At 42.4% G+C, this 21389-nt stretch overlaps 1 protein-coding gene across 4 annotated transcripts in view; it reads left to right on the plus strand.

Moving 5' to 3' along the window:
• Positions 1-7071: 7071 nt before the first annotated feature.
• The window catches only part of PCM1 (pericentriolar material 1), a 46853-nt gene continuing 32535 nt past the window's right edge, over positions 7072-21389 (plus strand). For 2 of the 4 annotated variants that reach the window (XM_086612429.1, XM_086612430.1), the window contains exons 1-8: positions 7072-7109; positions 11401-11532; positions 12136-12381; positions 13499-13771; positions 14331-14501; positions 18167-18344; positions 20522-20631; positions 21054-21270. In XM_086612429.1, coding sequence (XP_086468555.1) covers positions 11437-11532; positions 12136-12381; positions 13499-13771; positions 14331-14501; positions 18167-18344; positions 20522-20631; positions 21054-21270 — 1291 coding nt within the window. In that variant the 5' untranslated portion in view covers positions 7072-7109; positions 11401-11436. Of the gene's footprint in view, positions 7110-11400; positions 11533-12135; positions 12382-13498; positions 13772-14330; positions 14502-14683; positions 14801-18166; positions 18345-20521; positions 20632-21053; positions 21271-21389 lie in introns of all 4 variants that reach the window. The other 2 variants (XM_086612428.1, XM_086612431.1) reach the window with 2 other exon arrangements.

Consider the following 21389-nt stretch of genomic DNA (forward strand, 5'->3'; position numbering starts at 1 on the left):
TAGGCCCCCTTGAGGTACTGGAAGACCGCTATAAGGTCACCCCGGAGCCTCCTCTTCTCCAGGCTGAACAGCCCCAACTCTTTCAGCCTGTCCTCATAGGAAAGGTGCTCCAACCCTCTTATCATCTTCGTGGCCCTCCTCTGGACCCTCTCCAACTGGTCCATGTCCTTCTTATGTTGGGGGCTCCAGAACTGGACGCAGTACTCCAAGTGAGGTCTCACGAAGGCAGAGTAGAGGGGGAGAATCACCTCCCTCGACCTGCTGGCCACGCTCCTCTTGATGCAGCCCAGGACGCGGTTGGCCTTCTGGGCCGCAAGAGCACATTGCCGGCTCATATCGAGCTTCTCGTCCACCAGTACTCCCAAGTCCTTCTCCTCAGGGCTGCTCACGATCCATTCTCCGCCCAGTCTGTATTTGTGCCTGGGATTGCCATGACCCAGATGTAGGACCTTGCACTTGGCCTGGTTAAACTTCATGAGGTTGGTACGGGCCCACCTCTCCAGCCTGTCGAGGTCCCTCTGGATGGCATCCCTCCCTTCCAGCGTGTCGACAGCACCACACAGCTTGGTGTCATTGGCTGTCACCCACCACCTCCTTGCTCTCCATGTGCCTTAGCATGGTTCCCAGGAGAATCTGCTCCATGACCTTGCCAGGCACAGAGGTGAGGTGTTGCTCACCAGCCTGGGCTGCGGCACTAAGGACACTGTTGCATCTTCCGCAGCCAGGAGGAAATGGCCTGTCTCTTGTAGGCAGGGTCGGTACCTTGAGTTGATTAGTAATTAGTTCATTATATTCAACTCAATCCAGCTGGCTAATAATGACTGGATGCCATAATTCCCCCTTTTTGTTTTACCATTTTTTGTTTTCACAAAGGCTTTATGGTGAGCAGAGACCCGGCCCATTCATCCAACTCCAGCACACTTCCCTCCCACGAATACCACGTCAGGGCTTGCAGCTTTACCTTCTTTTCCGAAGGACTCTCACTCGGGCTCCCAGCTCCGGCTCTGACTCTTTTGGCTCGGGCTCTCGGCTCCAGCAAGGGAGTCGGGGCTTCCCAGGGTCTCAGATGTATCACGTCGGGGTCACCAGTTGTTGCTCACCAGCCTGGGCTGCGGCACTAAGGACACTGTTGCATCTTCCGCAGCCAGGAGGAAATGGCCTGCCTCTTGTAGGCAGGGTCAGTACCTTGAGTTGATTAGTAATTAGTTCATTATATTCAACTCAATCCAGCTGGCTAATAATGACTGGATGCCATAGTGAGGCTGACCGGCCTGTAGTTGCCCGGGTCCTCCTTGTTCCCCTTTTTAAAAATGGGGGTTATGTTCCCTCTCTTCCAGTCATCGGGGACCTTGCCAGACCGCCACGACTTCTCAAATACAATGGCCAGTGGCTTGGCAACTTCATCCGCCAGTTCCTTCAGGACCCGCGGATGGATCTCATCAGGTCCCATGGACTTGTGCACCTTCAAGTTCCTCAGATGTTCCCGAACCTGCTCTTCAAGTACAGTGGGCGGTGGTTCATCCTCACAGTCCCTGCTAGTTCTTTCCACAGCTTGGGTGGTAAGACAAGAGGCTTTATCAGTGAAGACTGAGGCAAAAAATTCATTGAGTATCTCAGCCTTCTCTATGTCCCGGGTGACCAGAGCACCAGTATCCTTCCGGAGGGGGCCTACATTCTCCTTGGACTTCCTTTTGTCCCCTACATACCTATTGAAGCATTTCTTATTGCTTTTTATATCCCTTGCCAAATTCAATTCCTTCAGGGCTTTAGCCTTCCTCACTTGATCCCTGGTCACTCGTACAGCTTCTCTGTATTCCTCCCAGGCTATCTGTCTCCGCTTCCACCCTCTGTAGGCTAACCTCTTCATTTTCAGTTGGTCCAGGAGCTCCTTGCTCATCCACGCAGGCCTCCTGGTCTTTTTGCCCGACTTGTTCTTCATCGGGATGCACCTCTGCTGAGCTTGGAGGAGGTGCTCCTTGAATGTGGACCAACTTTCCTGGGCCCCTCGTCCCTCCAGGGCCGCCTCCCACAGCACTTCGCCCATCAAGTCCTTGAAGAGGCCGAAGTCCGCCTTCTTGAAGTCTAGGGTACAGAGCTTGCTGAAAGGTTTCCTTGTTGCCCCATGGATCTTGAACTCCACCGTGTCGTGGTCACTGCAGCCAAGGCTGTCCTTAAGTTTCACATCGCCCACCAGTCCCTCCCTGTTGGTGAGCACAAGGTCGAGCATGGCACCCCTCCTTGTCAGCTCCTCTATCACCTGCAGGAGGAAGTTGTCATCCACGCATTCCAGGAACCTCCTGGACTGCCTGTGCCCTGCTGTATTGTCTCTCCAACAGATGTCAGGGTGGTTGAAGTCCCCCATGAGGACCAGGGCTTGTGACCGCGAGGCTGCTCCTATCTGGCTATAAAGCGCCTCATCTGCTCTGTCCTCCTGGCCAGGTGGCCTGTAACAGACCCCTACCGTAACATCCCCTATCCGTCCCCGTCCTCTAATCTTGACCCATAAGCTCTCTGTCAGCTCCTCCTCCGACCCCAGGCGAAGCTCCACGCACTCCAGCCGGTTGCTGACGTAGAGAGCGACACCCCCTCCTCGTCTCCCCTTCCTGTCCTTTCTAAAAAGCTTATACCCCTCCATGTTGACACTCCAGTCATAGGAGTCGTCCCACCACGTCTCCGTGATGCCAATAAGGTCGTAGCCCTGCTCATGTGCACGCATCTCCAGCTCATCCTGTTTATTTCCCATGCTGCGTGCGTTGGTGTACATACACTTTAGCTGGGCTCCCCACAAAGCCGACTCGCTGGCTGGAGCGACAGGGGTTCTCTTGGGTGGCAGCATAAGTTCATTTGAACACACCTGTGATCCTTCCTCAGCCTCTGGACCCTCGGTGCTGGCACTGGCGCCATGCTGACAGCGGTGGGCTGAACTGTGCTCCCCCTCCCCCAGCAATACTAGTTTAAAGCTCTTTGCACAAGTCTGGCAAGCCTTTGTCCAAGCACCTTCTTCCCTTTCTCGGTTAGGTGCACGCCATCTGCCCCTAGCAACCCAGGCTTCTCAAAATTTATCCCATGGTCAAAATACCCAAAGCCCTGGCTGTAGCACCAGTCCCTGAGCCATGAGTTAACCTGCCAGATACGTTTGGCCCTTGCAGGTCCCTGCCCCTCGACTGGAAGCACTGATGAGAACACTATCTGTGCCCCAGAGTCCTTGACTGCTGCACCCAGGGCCCTGAAGTCCCTTTTGATGTTTTTCAGGCTGCTGACAGCTGTATCACTGGCACCCACATGAAACACCAGTAGTGAGTAATAGTCTGTGGGCCGTATGAGGTCAGGTATTCTCTCAGTAACATCCCTGATACGAGCGCCTGGGAGACAGCATACCTCCCGAGACAGCGCATCGGGTCGGCAGATGGGTGCCTCGGTACCTCTTAGGAGGGAGTCACCCACTACCACCACGCGCCTTTTTTTCTTGGTGGCGCTAGTTACCACCCTTGTTGGTTGAGCTGCCTCATCTTTCTCCAGTGCCTCCCCTGAGGTGCTAGGTTTTACTTCTTCGGTCTGCAGAGTGGCAAAGCGGTTCTGCAGGGGTATCGTGGGGTTCTGGGGAAGCTGCTGCTTCTTCCTGCTGCGCCTGCTGCGCCGTACAACTTCCCATTTGTCGGCATCTTCTGCTTTCTTACTTACCTTATGTGTCAGTGTAGGGGTTTTTGGTTGGTGCACTGGTTGCTGCGGTTCGGGTGCAGACTGCGCCTGGAACCAAGCATCCAGCTCCCTCTCAGCCTCCCTGATGTCCCTCAGCCTCCTGACAGTCTCTTGCAGTTCAGCCACCTGCCTTGCCAACTTCTGTGCTACAGAGACCTCTTTTAAAATGGTTTTCAAAATCAGCTTTAACAGAGCATGATTTCAAAGGGGACGATGAGAAAAATGCTGTCCTAGAGCTTCGAGGCAGGGCAACAGTGGTGCTGCTGATGTGCTTTCATTGTGTGAAATAAGCATGCTTAATAAACCAAAACTGGTTATGCCTTGTGGCTCCATCCCATCACTCTTTAGCACTAGGTTTGATACCAGTCACTAATATTTTACTAGAATGTAATACCTCAAGTGCGTTTAACAGCAAATATTACAGGCTGAAGAGATAACAGCAGTATCAAGATGATTACTTTCCCCAGCCCTGGAGATGTGGGAAAAGTTTACAATAGGGATTCTGTCCATTCTTCAGCTGACATTCAGGTGTTTTTCTGGGGTCTGACCACGTTAGCTAATATCTATCTCCCAAATACTCTTCTTTTCTTTATTGCTTCTGATGGCTATTATGCTTGAGTGGATCATAAAAAATCACCGTCTTCTTCACTGGTAGTGAATTGGCTAATCCTTGACCAGCCTGATGCTTGGCTTTGGGGTCTTAAATGCCTGTGCCTCTGCTCTACATCTGCTTAATTTATTATCAGACTCCATAGGGACAAGTGGACACTTCATCTTCCTGCACAAATCAACTCAAAACTTTTTTGATGCCTTAAAAGATCCTTCCAATCTAATGTTACACAAAGAAAAAAAAAAACTACCTTTAGTATAGCAGCCTGATAGTCACTGTGTAGCCATATTATAGTAGACGAATCGTTTTTGGCCAGTTTCATTTTTTTGCAGAAAAGCTTCATCACAAAAACAGGAAGAAAGTGGACAATTACTGTTTGAACCAAATGCCCTATTAATTACTGCCTTTGTTTCAGGACCTTTAAAAATCTCTCCCCCCAACTTCTCCTCACATCCTCTCTGTATCAGTAAAACTTTAATCTTTCACTTCTTCTCTAGTCCTTACATGCTTGTATTTTGTTTGCTTTCTTTCCTTTTGCTCAGGAATAATAAAAGAAAATTAACAAGATAGAACCAGCAGATGCGCAAGGAAAAAATCATCACATGTCTCTGACATGGCTTTCAATCCTAATTAAACTGCGCTATCTCAAAGATAATCCATTCAGTTTCTGTGAGGGTGCATTCATTAGCACGTCTGCTGATGGAAGCACTTAGAGATCTTTGTAGGAGGAATTAGTTACTGACAATCTTGAGACTCATTAGCATTGATACAGGACTTCCCCAAAATATATTTTTTTATTATTATTAACAAGACATTCTTTAAGCCATATTGGTTTTGGCTCGGTCATTTGCAAATCCTGAGATGTTATTTTATAGCAGTAGTGGAGAACCACCTACTGGAAATAATGCTACTTGCAGTGCAATCCATGATTCCTTAATGCTTATTGTATCTTTTCTCAGTCCCTGCCCCCAGTGAAAAATGGCTCTGAGGAGCTGGTACTGTTTTATTTATTCAGAGCAACTTTTTTTTTAAAAGAAAACTAAACCATCAAACAACAAGTTTGCAACCAATTCCAGAGGAGTGATAAAAAGGAGAAAAGCAAAGTTTTTTTTTCCTGCAGGAAACGATAGGCATGAGGGAGTTGTATTACAAGAATAAACCACAGCAACAAAAAAAGATATAGTCGTTGTATTAAGGCACTATTTTCTCTTAATTTCTGCCTCCACCTGCTGGGCAGTGGGAGGTATGCCACTGTGACAATATAAAGTGTCCTGCCAACAGCAACATTGCCAATATTGTGTTGAACATCCATCCTGAGGCTGGGACAAAAAGCCATTAGTTAAAAGTATAATAAAAAAAGCTGATAAATCGACTTCTTTATTAGCTGCAGAACTGCAATACAGACGAATAATATATATTAATCACATGGAGTGCTTCCATCAAGTTGCTGCACATTCTTTTTAGAGCGATTTCAGTTATGGACATCCAGTCATGTAGCCCATGATAGAAATGGGAAAAATGCTGCTGTAACAGGCAGTCTTATGCTCACCTCTTTCACACACTACGTATTGTCCAGAACCAGTCTTTGATATGGAGGCATCTGCTGGAGAAAACAATGATATTTTTATTGAACACTTTTATTTCACAGATTTTCCAATCATTTAGTTCCTTTTCTAAATTACGGATAGATGACTGTGCCATTGAAAAGGCTTCGCATGTCAATTTATTGTTTGGTGGAGCAAAATCCGTTGGTACAAAGACTAACATGGGAGAGATGGGCAGTTTACTACATTTCCCTGTGGCGTTCACAGAATGTTCCTCGCCCAGGATGAACAGTGAGGCCTATGCAACTATTTAGTACTTCTGCTTTAGAAACCCAGTGTAAAGGAGATGCTGAAAACAGTAACTCGTTTGTCCCATTCTGACGAGGACAACCCCCCCAAACGAGGGAAATATAAATATCAGCGTCACTAAATCAAAAATCCTGAGTATATGGAATATTTGAGTGTAGCCCCCTGAGGACTAACGACAAGAACTTCTGCTAAATACGTTTATATGCCTGGAAAAAACTGGGTGGTCGGAGCGTAACAGTAAAGCACTGCTGTCACCTACAACTATTTTTTTTAAATGCCAAATCCTTCTACTATTTTCTGGGGTTTTATGGTTTTGGTGTTTTTTTTTTCCCAAAGGAAAGTTTGAAGAACTCAGATCTGTAAACTCCAAGTCCTAAAGCAAGTGACAAAACACGAATAATGGCACTGCAGAAAAAGAAGGAAAAAAGGTAGGATGGACTGTAATGATTTCCACGTTTTCATTTTCAGCCGCGACTTCGTGCAGGAGACCAAACGCAGGCAGAAAGAGACTCTTCCAGCTGCGGTAACCGCTCCAAACGACGGCAGGATCTGATTCTCGCCCACGCGCAGGGCTTTGACGCGATTTTACTCATCTCCCAGCCAGGTAAAGCCATTCGTGGAGCTCATCACGGTTTTCCCGTTTCATTCTAGGAGCAAAACGAGCCCGCCGCTCCACAGCCCGCGGCACGACGGCGGCGCACACGGGGCTGGGCGGTGACCTGACTGGTGGAACACTGCCGGTCCCGGCCGGGGGTCCTCGCGCGCTGCACACCGGGATTTGGAGTCTCCCTCGCCTCCGACCGCCGCGGCGGAGCGCGGGAACCCTCGGCCCGCGCGCGCCCGGAAGCGCGGGAAGGGCCGGCCGTCCTCCCGCCCTGCCGTCACGTGGCGCGGGGCGGGCGGCGCTTGCGCAGCGCGGAAGCGCACGGCGGGGCGGAGGTTACCAGGTAACGGAGCGTATCCGTCCGCCGGGGTCAGCCTCCCGCGCCCTGGGTGGAGCGGCGGCCAAGATGGCGGCGGCCGTTGAGGCAGGGCTGTGAGTCCCTCCGCCAGCCCTATTCCGCGGCGTTGAGTGGAGCCAGGCCGCTGTTTTCCTCCGCCGGAAGGCGAAACCCTCGGCTGAGCGGCCCGGGTCCCGCGGGCAGTGAGCAGCGGCGGAGGAGAAAGCAGGCCTGGCCTCCCTCCCTCCCCTCTGCCGCGGGGTGAGCCGCCCTCTCCTTCCCCCTGGCGCGGCGGGCCGCCCGCCTTCTCTCTCCGTTAGCGGAGCGCGGGCCGAGGCGGCGGCCGTCGCTGGTGGGGCAGGGCCGCCCGGCGCGGCCTTTGCGCTCTGGCGGGCCCGTGTGGGTGGACGCTCCGCTGAAGAGCAGAGGGTGTTACGCTGGCCGCCCAGCGCGGCGGGGAGGCGCGGGGCTGCGGCGGGGCCGGGATTGGCAGGCCCAGGGAAGCCTCGCGGTGCCAGCAGGTTGGGTGGGAGCGCCCCGCTCCCCGCCGCCCCGGGAAAGGGCGCGTTACCCGCTCTCGGAGGAGACGCCGGCGGGGCAGTGGCAACGGCCGCACTTTTGCCCGAGGCGCTTCGAGCAGAGCCCGCCTACCACCCCCTCCCTCCCCCGGGCGCCCCAGGTTTTGGCGCCGGGAGGGAGCGGGCTTGCGGCGCGCCGCCTGACCGCCCCCGCCCGGGCAGCGCTTCCCCGCCTCACGCATCGCAGCGGCGGGCAGAGCCGCCGGGGGATCGCCCGAGCTATCGGCCCCGTTGGCGGCGACGAGGCGCCCCGCCGTGTAAGTGGGCCGGGCCAGGCCGGCAGCCAGCGGTGCGCCGGGAAGGGCCGAGGTGCGCGGCGTGGGCCCGGCTCCGCAGGCCGGTGGTGCCGGGCCTGCCTTGGTCCGGGTGTTTGAGTGCGCGGTTCTCCTGGTGCGTTGCTCGTGTGAGGGCTGCGCCGTGCAACGAGAGAGGGTTTACTCCGTGGTCGGCTGCCGTTTGATGGTCTTGTATGGTTGGCAGTGCTCTGTAGGCATTTAATGAGTTAATGCCAAATTAATGCTTAGTGAGGAGCGTGTGTCTTAAACAGCTAAACTTAGAGAAATGTTTTATCCTGTTCTCGGTCTTGACGGCTCTGTGATGGATTTTTACAACTTTCTGTTTTCCATTTCATTTTTGATTTTCAAAAGTTTCTATGTGCAGTATTAAGTGCTCTTCGGAGTTTTTGCGGTTCACGTGAAGCTATAGGGGAAAAGATTTGTGAAAACCAACTCCACGGTAAAAAAAAAAAGTCGTTTAAAATACATATCTTAGATTTGTTTAGCATGTTTTGTAGTGATGCTTTTGAGCAATTTGCATATTGCTGTTACACCTACAAAATACGTTTTGACTATAGTCTTACATGTTTTGACTATAATCTCACGTTATCTTAAGTTATTATTTCTGTAGAAAATATACTTGAAAGTGTTTTTTCTTCGAGCCCTTAGTAAATGTTGGAAGGCAGTATGCACAGGCTCAAATAGAGCTTTTATACAGATCCACTAATGTGCGAGAAGCTGAGATTGCTGATGGGTTGCTGGATGCAGGAATAGCATAATGGGAAGATACGAAGCTTTTATAGAAAAACTTCCTCTGGACATAGCTGGTAAAATGAAAAGTAAGAAAAAATAGAAATTAGTTAAGTGTGTGTGAGGAGGTGAAAAACAGCTTCATATGAGTTTCATCTCTAAGAAAAAAGCTAGCTGAACCTCTGTGTTTTTAATTGAGTTGAAAGGATAAAATATCAGCATAGCTCTGTGATTTTAAGCTTGCTGGAATGTAACTCATTTGGAAATATCGAAGACTATAATATGAATGTTTAGAGACTTGCTCTCTGGGAAGGGCACAGTTCTGTTAGAACACTTCAAAATCTGCTTGCTGGAAGTAATCAGGATACTGTTATTTTTGAGCTGTATTTAGTACGGTCTATGCCTAGTGTCCTTGTTTGAGAATATTGTTTAGAATATTCCATCTGTGGCGTCAGGTAATCGGAGACTTACAGTGAAGATAGTTGAAGATAGCTTTTGTGAAAGTTTTTAATGAAATAAATGTGGGTAGCTGTTTGTATTATGTAAAGATGAATACTGCCACTTGTCTTTATAGTGAAAGGTAGGGAGAAACTTCTTTTTCTATGGTTTCAGTAGATTTACATAACATGATGATGAGGAAACGGCTTACTGAATTGGACTGTAAACCCAGATGGCCTCTAATCTTGTCGAGATGAACTCGGCATGCTTAGTGGCATAGGTCAGGATAGAGCACCAGTTGAAACGCTGGGTCTTGCACATCTACAAAAGTGAGCAGTTTGTAGCTGAAGGAAGTTCTTACAAAACATAGGAGTTTTCTAAAATAAGCTGAACTGAAAGCTATGCATTTGTTTTGAATGCTTGTCAAATTTACCTTCAGTTGGCAGGAGAGCTTCCCTCCATACTTGTCGGAGGATGCTTGTGCTTCTGCATGAAAACAAAAAATATGGAAGGGTATTGTGTTCTTATTTTCTGAAGAAGTCTGACAGTCCACCTGGGTGAAAGATGCACCGAAGGTGTGGTTTTACAGTTGATGTGTCTGGGTTTCTCTCCTCCTGATGACATGGCTTTTGTTTGCCTTCCTTCAGCCCACAGATAGTTCTTATGTAGTCATAAGGTTAGCCAGATCAGGGAGCTTATCCAGTTGAGAAGTCATCTGTGGTTTTTTTTTTAATTTCGGTTTTGTTCTTGGGTAGCTAGTTAATAAATAGATGGTACTCTTTGATTGCATGGCCTAGTGGGAACTTCTGTTAGGACAAAGAAGGGAGTTTGAATGAATGTGCAAGGACAGTAGTGCACAGATCTGCCACTTCCCAAAATAGCAGGCACTTAATTACACCTGTGTTACGATACGGACCATGAGATGCAGAGGCTGAATTACTCCTGACTGTGTTAGCTTGACTTAGGTTGGTACGCTGCCTACTGGAGAGGTGGTTATGGTATAATGAGCATACCTGGTAGATCGCATTTCCTTAATGGTATAGTAATAAACTGTGTTTGCATAAAAAACATTGCTTTGTGCAAGTGCACTGCTAAGAGGGCCGTACTGTGTGATTTGATTGAATACTTAAGCAAGATGGGTGTACTAGTACAACTTTTAAACTTAGTTCAGGATTTTTATTTTTTTTTCTGGAATGGAGTTAAAAAAAAAACAACCTTGGGTACTTCTTAATCTAGAGTTTTAGGTGATTTCTTCATCTGCACTGTGTGAAATCTCAGTGTGAAGTAGTAGTAGATAGGTTGCAGTAAAATGTTTAGAAATCAATGGTTCTTTTTAATTTTTTTTCAGCTAGAGATAAAGCTAGGATCATCTCCTAATATAGCAGTTAAAACTAGCTGGAAAAGTTGTCTGCAAGACTGTTTTTCTTCTATAATAGAACTTCATAGCTGTTATAAAGAAAAATTTGTAGCTTTGTGTAGTGGAGCTGTGCCAGCAGCAGTTACGCTACGCAATTTTTATTGCTGCCTGAGACGACTTTATTGCTAATGTCAAAACTAGAAGTGAAAGTGAACGCTTTTGACATATAGATTTATTTATACTGCACAGAATGACACTATTAGATAGCAGCAAAGCTCTAGGAAACCCAAATTATTTTGTTTGGTATTGCTAGAAACTATAATATAAGTGGCACGGCATTCACTGTTTAAATAACCTGTAGTAAAGAAAGTAAAAATCCTTTTATTCATGTCTATTTTCCATGTACTGTACCAAGTATCCAATGCTCTATTGTCAACGTCTTAGTATTGAAATAAATGCAAAAGTTTAACATACTAGATCTCCCAAGTGACTTATTGTATCGAATAGACATCACCTTGGACCTGAAAGTGCTGGCTTCATGAATCACAAAGCAGTCTTTTGAAGCCCTATATAGTGTGTTTTAAAGTGAGGAATATTGAGAGCCTCAAAAAAAAAAAAACAAAAAACAACTGTCTTTTCTAGGAGCAGAGAGTTAAAAAAAAAAGAGGTTAAAAAAAACCAAACATGCCCATAACTACTTATTGTTTAATTTTTAATGCCAGTATCTGTGTTCTTCTCACTGCTACATTTTAAGTAACAGGATTTAGTAAACAGGGGTTTTAGTTTCCTAAAACAGCCTTGTGTTTGCATTTTACAATGAATATGTAGTTATCATCTCAGATTATTAATCTTTAAAATATTCTGCATAAACTAATTTTAATACAGCACATTTCTTTCAGCTCTTTCTTTTAGATTCTTTTTGTTGATTGCTTGTCATGGCAACAGGAGGTGGTCCCTTTGAAGAACACATGAATGATCAAGACTTGCCTAGCTGGAGCAATGAGAGCCTTGATGACCGGTTGAACAACACGGTATAATTCATCTTATCTTTCAGTTGGAGTTTTACGTTCTTATGTTAAAATTACCAGGTAGATTCTGTTAGTGGCAGGTAACAATGCAAAACCGTAAGCCTTATCAGTACAGCTTTACAGGTAAGTATCCGCAAAACCAACAACAATAATTGAGGTAGATGTCAGCAAGTAGCAAGTGTAATTCAGAGGCTGTGGAGTCTGTAGATGCGTTTATGGGAAGTGTTTTGGGTAAATAAAGTATCTAGACACAAAAGTGTTGTAGGTGTCCTGAAAGTGAAAACTCTAATTTTAAAAGTTATAAACTCCTAAAGAGTCTTCAGCAAAGTAAGAAAAATACAATTTTAGCTTCATTTGAAATTTATTTTATGCATCGTAGGATGAAATGGGTTCAAAATTTCCTGACAAGCTATGTTTAATTTATGCAGTGGAGAAAATTATATTTCGTAATGTTACGTTTGCTCTAGAAAACTTAGTCTGTATTTTGATATCGCTTTTTATTTTTACTTGTAAAATGGAAGTACACTCTTTCACTGAACTAAAACATTTACATTTTATTTACGAGTAACAAATATCCCTTTTTTCTTCCCTCTCCTTCCTCTTAAGGACTGGGGAAGTCAACAGAAGAAAGCAAACCGATCTTCAGAAAAAAACAAGAAGAAGCTTGGTGGGGAAGCTGAAACGAGGCTTACTAATGATATATCTCCCGAGTCTTCACCTGGAATGGGACGACGGAAGGCCAGAACTCCTCATAGTTTTCCTCACACTCGATACATGACCCAGATGTCTGTTCCAGAGCAGGCTGAACTAGAAAGGCTGAAACTAAGAATAAATTTCAGTGATTTGGATCAGGTTTGTGTGAATACTGTCTCCCACTATAAATGTGACTACAAAATTTATTCGCTATCTCTTAATAATTTGACAGATGAATAAAGAAAGCTTTCATAAGCAATTAAGATTTAAAAAAAAAAAAATACCTTATAGGCACCATGGAAGGCAAATAAAAATTCTGGTTTTGAACTTGAGAAGATTGTTCAAAGTTCGGGACCATGGCTTTCCTGTACTTGAGAGTATGCTGGCTCTCTTCACTTTCTTCCTCTCAATTGTTAACAAATTCCTGTGTCCTCAAGTCAGTATTTCTTACTCATCATACTTGTCTGCTGCTCGAAAGTATCTGTTACCTTATTTTGAAAGTCTATTCTTGAAGTGCCAGTTTGTGATTCTGAACATGGTTTTTCTTGTGGATTAAGCAGCAGAGTAGCACTGAAAACTAACGTCAGTGGAGTGTAGATAAATGTACGGCATGAATTCTTGAGCCATAACTGCCTCGTTGGGAATATGGCACATTCATCCTTCCCTGACGCAAAACAATGAAAAATGTGAGGGATTGATTCTTTGGTAACAAGGCTAACAAGTTTCAGAATAGAGGCTTGTTAATATTTGCCAAAGTTTGTCATTAACTTGTTTGAGTTGTGAAGGTTCTTTCAAATGTGATTCGTTGCTTTGACTTAGAATATAAAGACTGGGCATAACTTCCTCCTCAAATGTATGTTACGGCAACAAGTTGCTATTCACAAGGTTCTAAAGAATAGCTGAAGTATGAGGTAGCATGTTCTACAAGTGAATATGTTGCTGTTTTATTATTGTTATTCTCTCAAATGTACCTGGAGAATTAGTAAAGGTAGAGGCCACAGCAAGGATGAGGAATTAAGCTCTTAGGAACTGCAGAACTCTTTTGCCTCTCAGCTGTTCTGGGAGAGTGGGCTTGCTTTCTGAAAACTGTGTGGCAAAAATCACCAGCACTGTCTTTAACTAGCTTTTGGCTAGTCAGTGGCTGATAAGGTAACTTTAAAATCAGTCTAATAATACTGCAGAACTGGTAATCCAAGCAGTGAAACTAATCAGTGTTGAGAATATACTGGAGGAAGAAAATAAAACAATTGTTCTTTTTTTGTTTGTTTGTTTATAGAGGAGCATTGGAAGTGATTCTCAAGGCAGGGCAACGGCTGCTAACAACAAACGTCAACTTAATGAAAACAAAAAACCATTCAACTTCCTGTCACTGCAGATAAACACTAACAAAAGCAAAGATCCTGCCTCAGGTTCCCAGAAAAAGGAAAGTGGGGTATCAGTGCAATGTAAAGAGTTGTTTGGAGCTGCTCTAAGCAAGGATTTCTTGCAAAATTGTCAAGTCTCTGCTCAAGAAGATGGAAGGGGAGAATCAGCTATGGATAGTAGCCAGGTATTTACATAGCCTATAAAGCCTAGAGAATACTGACTCTTAAAAAGGTTTTAATTACCTTGTTACTTTTCAGTGCATCTTTCTAAATTTCTAAAAAGTATAACTTAAATCTTTATTAGAAATACTTATCTTCCCACTGTTCTAAAAGGCAACGTGAGGAAAATGTGAAACCAAACTTAATTATGTATTATTCTTTAGAAACATGCTTACTGGTAACAGAAGCAGTATTAATTTTCATCTTAGAGGTTGATTCTCATTTGTACAGTTCCAGAAAGTACTCTCACAGTTGAATATTTTCCTAGGTTAATGAGCTCCATTCTGGTTTAGGCTATGTTGACAAGAAGCCCTGTGCTTCAGCCTTGCAACTTCACTCATGCATAAATCTATCCTTATGAAGGCTGTTGACTTTTAAATGCCTACAGAAGTGTGCTTATAGGATTAAAAGTACTAGTATGTCAGCCCTTTAATTACTACTCCGCTGTTGCTATCGCCATGTCTTGTGCATTAAATACGTTAAAGCTGTAGCTGAATGCATTCAGTAATTTCAGTGTCTTTACAGATTGTGAGCAGACTAGTTCAAATTCGCGACTATATTGCTAAGGCCAGCTCCATGCGGGATGATCTGGTAGAGAAAAATGAAAGATCGGCCAATGTTGAGCGTTTGTCACACCTTATAGATCACCTTAAAGAGCAGGAGAAATCCTATCTGAAATTTTTGCAAAAGATGCTTGTAAGTTTGAGACCATAATATGTTTGTTTCTGCACTGTAAGTTTGTTTTTTTTTTAAGGAGTAGACCGTTGACGTTTTGATGGTGCTACTGGGGGTGTTGGTTTTGATATGTAGTACCTTCCATAATTCATTTTTACCGCCCCCTTATATAGCTTTTGATTTATGCCAATGAAATATTTCAGGCTAGAGCAAATGAGGAGGATGGTGTTCGGACTGTAGATTCAGCTGTGGGATCTGGTTCTGTAGGTGAGAGCACATCGCTAAACATTGATGTGCAGTCTGATGCTTCAGATACCACGGTAAGCTGACTTTCAGTAATTAAGGTGCTAGAAATGAAGACGTCGTTTTGGTTTTGTCCTGATTTGTTGTGATAGTGTCATAATCTACAGTTCAGTTAAAAAATAGTAGATCCCCAAACACTCTGTTTAGGAGGGGCTCATGCATATGTAGATATTTTTTTCGTTTGTTTGTTTGATATCGGGAAAAATTTTAATGGTTCTGTCACAACAGTGATATATCTTGATCAGTTTTTTAAAAATCTTTAGTCTTTCTTCGAAGTAGAATAAAGAGTTAAATGTTTACTTTGGCAGAGCATACAGCTGGGTTGATGTGGGAAGGAATAGTTTTCTATACAATTTTTTGTCTGTTAGTGGGGAAAACTTGCTGGTGTTGAGTGATGAGAGAGTGGGAAATGAGTCATTAGTGGACCATTGTCCAAGCATCTTTCTAGTAATGTGATAGAAGTATTGACCTAACACAGAAGTTCCTCTCTGTTTTTGGAGAGATGAGCACCTTTTAGAAAATGTGCTCTGAGTTTAGTTCTCAGATACGCAGTGTTCTTTCCTGTTTGTAAAAGCTTTTATATTAGCGTGGTGAGCAACTATAGTAGTAGATACAAAAGCATTTTAATAAAAACTTAAATTTTACATCTTCCAGTACTACTATACTGAGGAAAAGCATTGGAGAGCTGGTACTCTTTTAGCCGGTTAGTACTTCGAATGTTCTACAGATGAGGAGAATTTACGTGCTTGGAATGACAGTAAAAACAATAAGAAGTTCTTGTAAATATTTTTAGCTTTGTAAGAACTCTTTCTGTCCCTTTAAAGAAGTAAAATTATAGACATGGAAGATATACTTTTTAACATGAAAGAAAAAAAATAATTGAAAAATGCAGAAAAGGACCAGTACAGTTTTCAAGAATGCATGGTAACCTTCTGTTTTTCTTCATCTTTGCAAAATGGGTTTAAGTTTTATGTTTGGCTTTGTTGTACATCTAATTTCTCTTTATATGCAGCTTGACTATATTACATGCAGAATGAATGCTTTGTCTTATGTGCTCTATGAAGTCTTGTTGTTACGAAAATTCTAAGAATGACTAAAAATGCCTTTGTTCTAGTAGATTTTATTTTATATTATTTTTTATTATTTGACAAGATACAAATGGGTAGGTTTATAACTTACAAATGCATGCCAAGTTGGTGCATGGGTTCAAAAATCTAACCTACTAAACTATTTAATAAAGGAGGCATCTTCTAATTTGAGCACTCAGCCCTGCATTGAGGACAAATGAGGGAATTGAGCTTCCCAAGAACAGGTTACAAACATGGATGTTACAGCAAGCCCTAAAGGGAAAAGTGATAGCTCTTGCTCTGAATGACAGGGAAATCTGGCCTTGTAACATTAATAGCCAAGAACATGGATTGCCTTCAAAGGTACACTTTAGGATATTATTTTAGCCTCCAATACATGCTGATTTTCTTTTCTTTTTTTTTTTTTTTTATTCGTGTTAACTGCTTCAAATATATTTGTTACCTGCAGTGAATGCTCCCATTTGGCCTGCTTATCTGTATCCAGCTGTCTTTTCATTGAATGAATCTTCTTTGGCCAGAGTTTTTTTCTTTTGAGATGTTTGACAACTTTCTCTTCTGAAGTGTTAACGTTGACAGAGAAAGTACTACTTGTAACTCTGTGCGGCAGGTGTTCTGATTTTATGTGGATGATCCTTCCAGTTTTATTTTTCTCTTTCTGGGAAAACATTGTAAATGTGACTTTCAGACACTTGTCGTTTTTACACTAATAGTCTGCCAATGCAAATTTAAGGTAATATCATACAGAGAAAATAAATTAGAGAATAGTAGCCTTAACTTGTTCCACAAATATTTGTGTATAACTGCTCATATAAATATTTGTTTGGAAGGGTGAAGACTAAGGGGCCTGAAGTCTGGAACTTCTTTTGTTATCTGTTACCAGCTTTTCTATGGCTTTGTCTAATACTCTGATTTTTTAAAAAAAGTCTTAAGGTTGATTTTTTTTTTCGTAAAATAAAATAGGAGACTTAAATATTTTGTCAAGCTTATTAATTAATGAGTGTAAAACTAAGCTTGAAAAATTCGAGTTTTGATTTTAATGAACTGAAGAAAATCTGGTACTTTATCTAAAACTTGGATTATTTAATAGGCAAGCAAGACTAAGACGCATCCCCTTTTTCCTTTTCTTCCCCTCATTCCTTCCTGTGTTGATTTCATTGTGTGCTCTATTTTGCCTCTACTCTGCTTTATGTGTAAAAGATGAAAATTTAACGGGAATGATCAGCGCCAGTTGCAGTGCAAGTTTTAGTGACCCTTCTTTGAGGAGTTTAGCATTCTGGATGTGTTCTCCTTTCTCTGCTGGAAAGTTGAGCATTCTCTGGTACCCTGAACTGGTTAATAAGATGCCCGCTTCTGTTCTGACATTTGGTGCAGAATTTTTGGACTGAGAGAATTTTGTACTCGAGGTACTCAGCACTATGTGGAGGGAAGATGATGCTTTTAAGTTAATGTTCTTTTTAAATGCTTATTCAACTCCTAACAAAAAGGAGGCAAATTTTTCCTTGTTTTCACCTGCATAGTGTGATAATCCAACTTCAAACAGGATCAGGATCTTAACTGTGGATGTCTCATTAAATACTTAAATTTGCTGACAATCTCTAAATAAAAGGTTTGAGGCAAATCTCCAGCTTTTAATTAGGATGAAGAAAATAACTTAGTTTTAATATATTTTAACCGCCCAACTTACTTTCATTCCTTCAGATCTATTTCTGTGTGTTTTAAAATATGGTATAGAGGGAGTTCTGTGCATGGTTTTGTTGTGAAATTGGTTTACCTGAATCTGGTCTATTCTGGTATCTATGGCGTAAATATAGTATACAAAACTAAACACATTATACATTAGGGAAGAATAACTGCCCAAAATGTTCTGCGGGAAAATTTAGAGATTGAGGCCAGTAAATCAATCTAGATCTTGTATTACATGTAACTCTGTCATACTGTGCGTTATCTTGCTCAGCTTTACCAGTCTTGCTGTTTAATGTTGTCTTTTATGGTTCAAAGGGATAGAGGGATGCGTGGGCTAGTCTTTGGGACACTTAGGGCGGCTGACTGGATTTCTAAAGAAAACTTAACCCCCAGCAATGGTAAGCATGTCTTGGTGGTACAGGCTTCTCCTGATTTGATGTCTAAAATTTTTAGACTGTAAAGGACTATGGGAAAGGTGAAGCTGTTTCATTTTCACCTTTTTCCACTAACCAGGCTGTTTGATTCTATTAGTCATACTTGTTTTGACGCTTCTGTCACTGGTACTCAACAATCATTGTCATGATTATGATAATGTTCTTCCATATCTTGCAGGCCAGAGATCCTCAACAGGAAGCTAAAGAGGAGTTGGAGAACTTGAAGAAGCAGTATGATTTATTGAAAAGGATGCTACAACAGCAGGAGCAATTGAAGGCTCTTCAAGGAAGACAGGCAGCTCTTCTTGCTTTGCAGCATAAAGCAGAGCAAGCAATTGCTGTCATGGATGATTCTGGTATGTGGAATAGTGTTATCTTTGATACCTCATTAGCATGCTGATTGAATGATTAAAGCTGGAAATGTGGAATACACATTAACATTTTTTGTGTGTTTTTTTTTTAATAATGCACTTCAAAAAACTTTTACTGCAAGGCTTTTATTCTGAAAAGAGTTGACAGTGTACCATTGTAAAATGATGTGTCAGTTAAAACCTGCACAGCTGATTTCTGTGGTTCACTTGTAAAATCCTAAAAGAGGAAGTTTGTATACTAAGAATTGGTCTACCACGTCAGGATAGGAGTCTGTCTCTCATCTCCATCGTTGTACCAGGCCTTTCAAGGAAGGAACTAAAGTGAGGGATACCGTGTATTCTCTCCCTTTCTACATTATTCTGGCTATAGGCAGTTGGTAGTTTGAATTTTCGTTTGTATTTTTATGGGATTTTTTTTTTTTTTGGTGGCTGGTTACTTGGTATTTTAATAGCTATTGGTAGACTAATGGTTATCCAATAAAAGAAAGGAAGAAGTTGCTAATGTAGTTATATAAGTAAATATGAAATTACAGCTCTGAAATTCTATGGCATGTAAGTTGAGGACATGGTTCTGATAACAGAGCACCACCATAATGTTATAACCATCAGTTTAAAAGCATTCTTGTAATTTGTTTTCATATATTTTTCAACTTTTCAAAAATTATCTTTGGGACAGAGACTTCTTTTTGGTGTCTGTCAGCAGAGTTGTTTTCTCAAGAGTTCAGTCTTAAAAGGGAGACAGCTGTCCTTAATTTGTGCACTGTTGACATGTGAATTATCTTTTGTTTGTTGGAAACTTGTCCTGCCTCACCCTACCTCCACTACTCCCACTCCCTGCAAAATTCTGTGCAGTTTTTCTTGGAAATGGTGTACAGTTATGTGTGCGGTTGTAGGAAATGAGTTTTGCACTGAGCAAAATCAGATTCAATCTGTTTTACTATTCCATGAGTCTTTTTCTCCTGTCCTTAGTTTGACAGACTATAGGAAAGACGGTAGAACTAATTAAGAAAAACTCTTAAGTTTTAACGCAGGAAGAGAAGCAAAGAAGTTGGTAGGTAGAAGGCTTTTAGAAAGCTATCACAGGAGCAAAAGAAGCAAGTGCGTTCAAAAGGTGTTTTCCGTAGTTGCTTTTCTCTATCTGCTCTGCAGTAGTAGACCTGTAATGGAACCTGTTTTCTCTTTTCTCAAATACACAAAACTCCATCTTGATGAGGAGTGGGTAGATGAAGTGGGTAGAAACTAGCATTACTTATGATATATTATAACTTCATTTTTTTTAGTTCTTTGATGTTTTTATTTGTTTTGTATTTACACTTATGTCACTGTTAATAACAGTTTCTTTACTGCTGTTTGTGTTGACCTACTTAGCGATGTGGTATGTGCCAAAACTGTAGGGCAGGAAACATAAATATTCAGATTCAACTTAGGGCAAAATAAATGTTTTTAAATTTGAAAATAGTAAAGCTTCATTGTGCAGGTCACAAAATCATGATCTATGGGGGGAAAAATAATATTTGTGCTTGATTTTTCTTATGAAGTGTTGGTTCATATTTGGGGAAAAAGAAAGTTACTTGGATTTCTCAACTGCCAGTTCCATTCTTAGTACTCTTTGAATTTGAGCTTTCAGGGAGAGGAAAAAGCTTTCTAATATATTCCTCTCATAAAACTTTTTGAAGGACAAACTTCCAAGACTCTGGTTGCAACTGTAAAGATTACAACTCATACCAAGATGAAAGCTTGGTGTCCATTTAATTTATTGTTTTAAGGAAGTAAAATTGCATACACTGTTCTTAGTTTAGATATACTGAGTAATAACCATTTTGTTTCTAACAAGGAAAATGTTTCCATCAACCCTGGACAATTTAGTTGTTTTCATTTTGCTCTGACCTGTTCAGCAAAACATAGAACAGACTTAAAAAGTTCTTTGTATGGTTCTTCATGAAAGAGCTGTGAGTTGGCTTGTTAGTATTGCTGTAATGGAAGTAATCTTTCAAGAGTAAAGTTGATGGGAAGGACGCAACATAAAAAGTAATTAATTGCTGCATTTTAAGAGATGCAGTATATTGGTGTTCTTGTTAAACCAAACATTTTCATCAAATAGCTTTTATTTTATCACTGTGGAAAAGTATTTACACTTTTTCCTCCTTCTTCTGCATACCCAGTTGTAACAGAGACTACAGGTAGTGTTTCAGGAGTTAGCCTTACATCAGAACTGAATGAAGAATTGAATGACTTAATTCAGCGCTTTCACAACCAGCTTCATGATTCTCAGGTCAGTCCTTGGGATTGCAGTGTGTGAGTTTTGCATTGTCCGTTTTTCTTATTCTTTTGAACAGTGCAGTTAAATGTTTGTCTTGCTTATTTGTGTGCATTTGCTACAGAGTACTTAAAGTTCCCCCAAACTTGGAAGCTCAGCATCTTTGTGTTCTGAAGGAGTTGAGCTGACTGATCTATGCTTTCTGTCTCAGTTTTCCATGAAAGTCCATAGAAGTAGTTTATCTATTGCAGTATAATTATGTATTAATTCAATATATCATTGAGATATCATGAGAGCGTTTTCAGTATCATTTTCTCTTTATAATGTTCTTTGTTCTGGTGTTGAGCCTAACAAGCCTATAAGAGCGCTTTTTGTTTCTTACAGTTTGTTCGGCTTCTTTCGTCGTACTCTGAATAAAATGAAATTTCTCTTTTTAGACACAGTCTGTGCCAGACAATAGAAGGCAAGCAGAAAGTCTTTCACTTACGAGGGAGATTTCACAAAGCAGAAACTCTTCAGTGTCTGAGCACCTGTCAGATGAGAAGGCGCAGCTTTTTAACAAGATGCGAATGTTGCAGGGTAAAAAGCAAAAAATGGACAAACTGTTAGGAGAGCTTCATACGCTTCATGACCAACATCTAAATAACTCCTCATGTAAGTGAAAATAGGCAGAATTGTATCTTTTTAAGAACAGAACTTTTTTAATGCGCATGTTCGTAATGTGGTATTTCAGCTTGCAACTGGTTAATGAAATGCAAGTGATAAAGCTGTGC

Source organism: Tauraco erythrolophus, chromosome 5 (genome assembly GCF_009769465.1).
Source record: "Tauraco erythrolophus isolate bTauEry1 chromosome 5, bTauEry1.pri, whole genome shotgun sequence".
NCBI lineage: Eukaryota > Metazoa > Chordata > Aves > Musophagiformes > Musophagidae > Tauraco > Tauraco erythrolophus.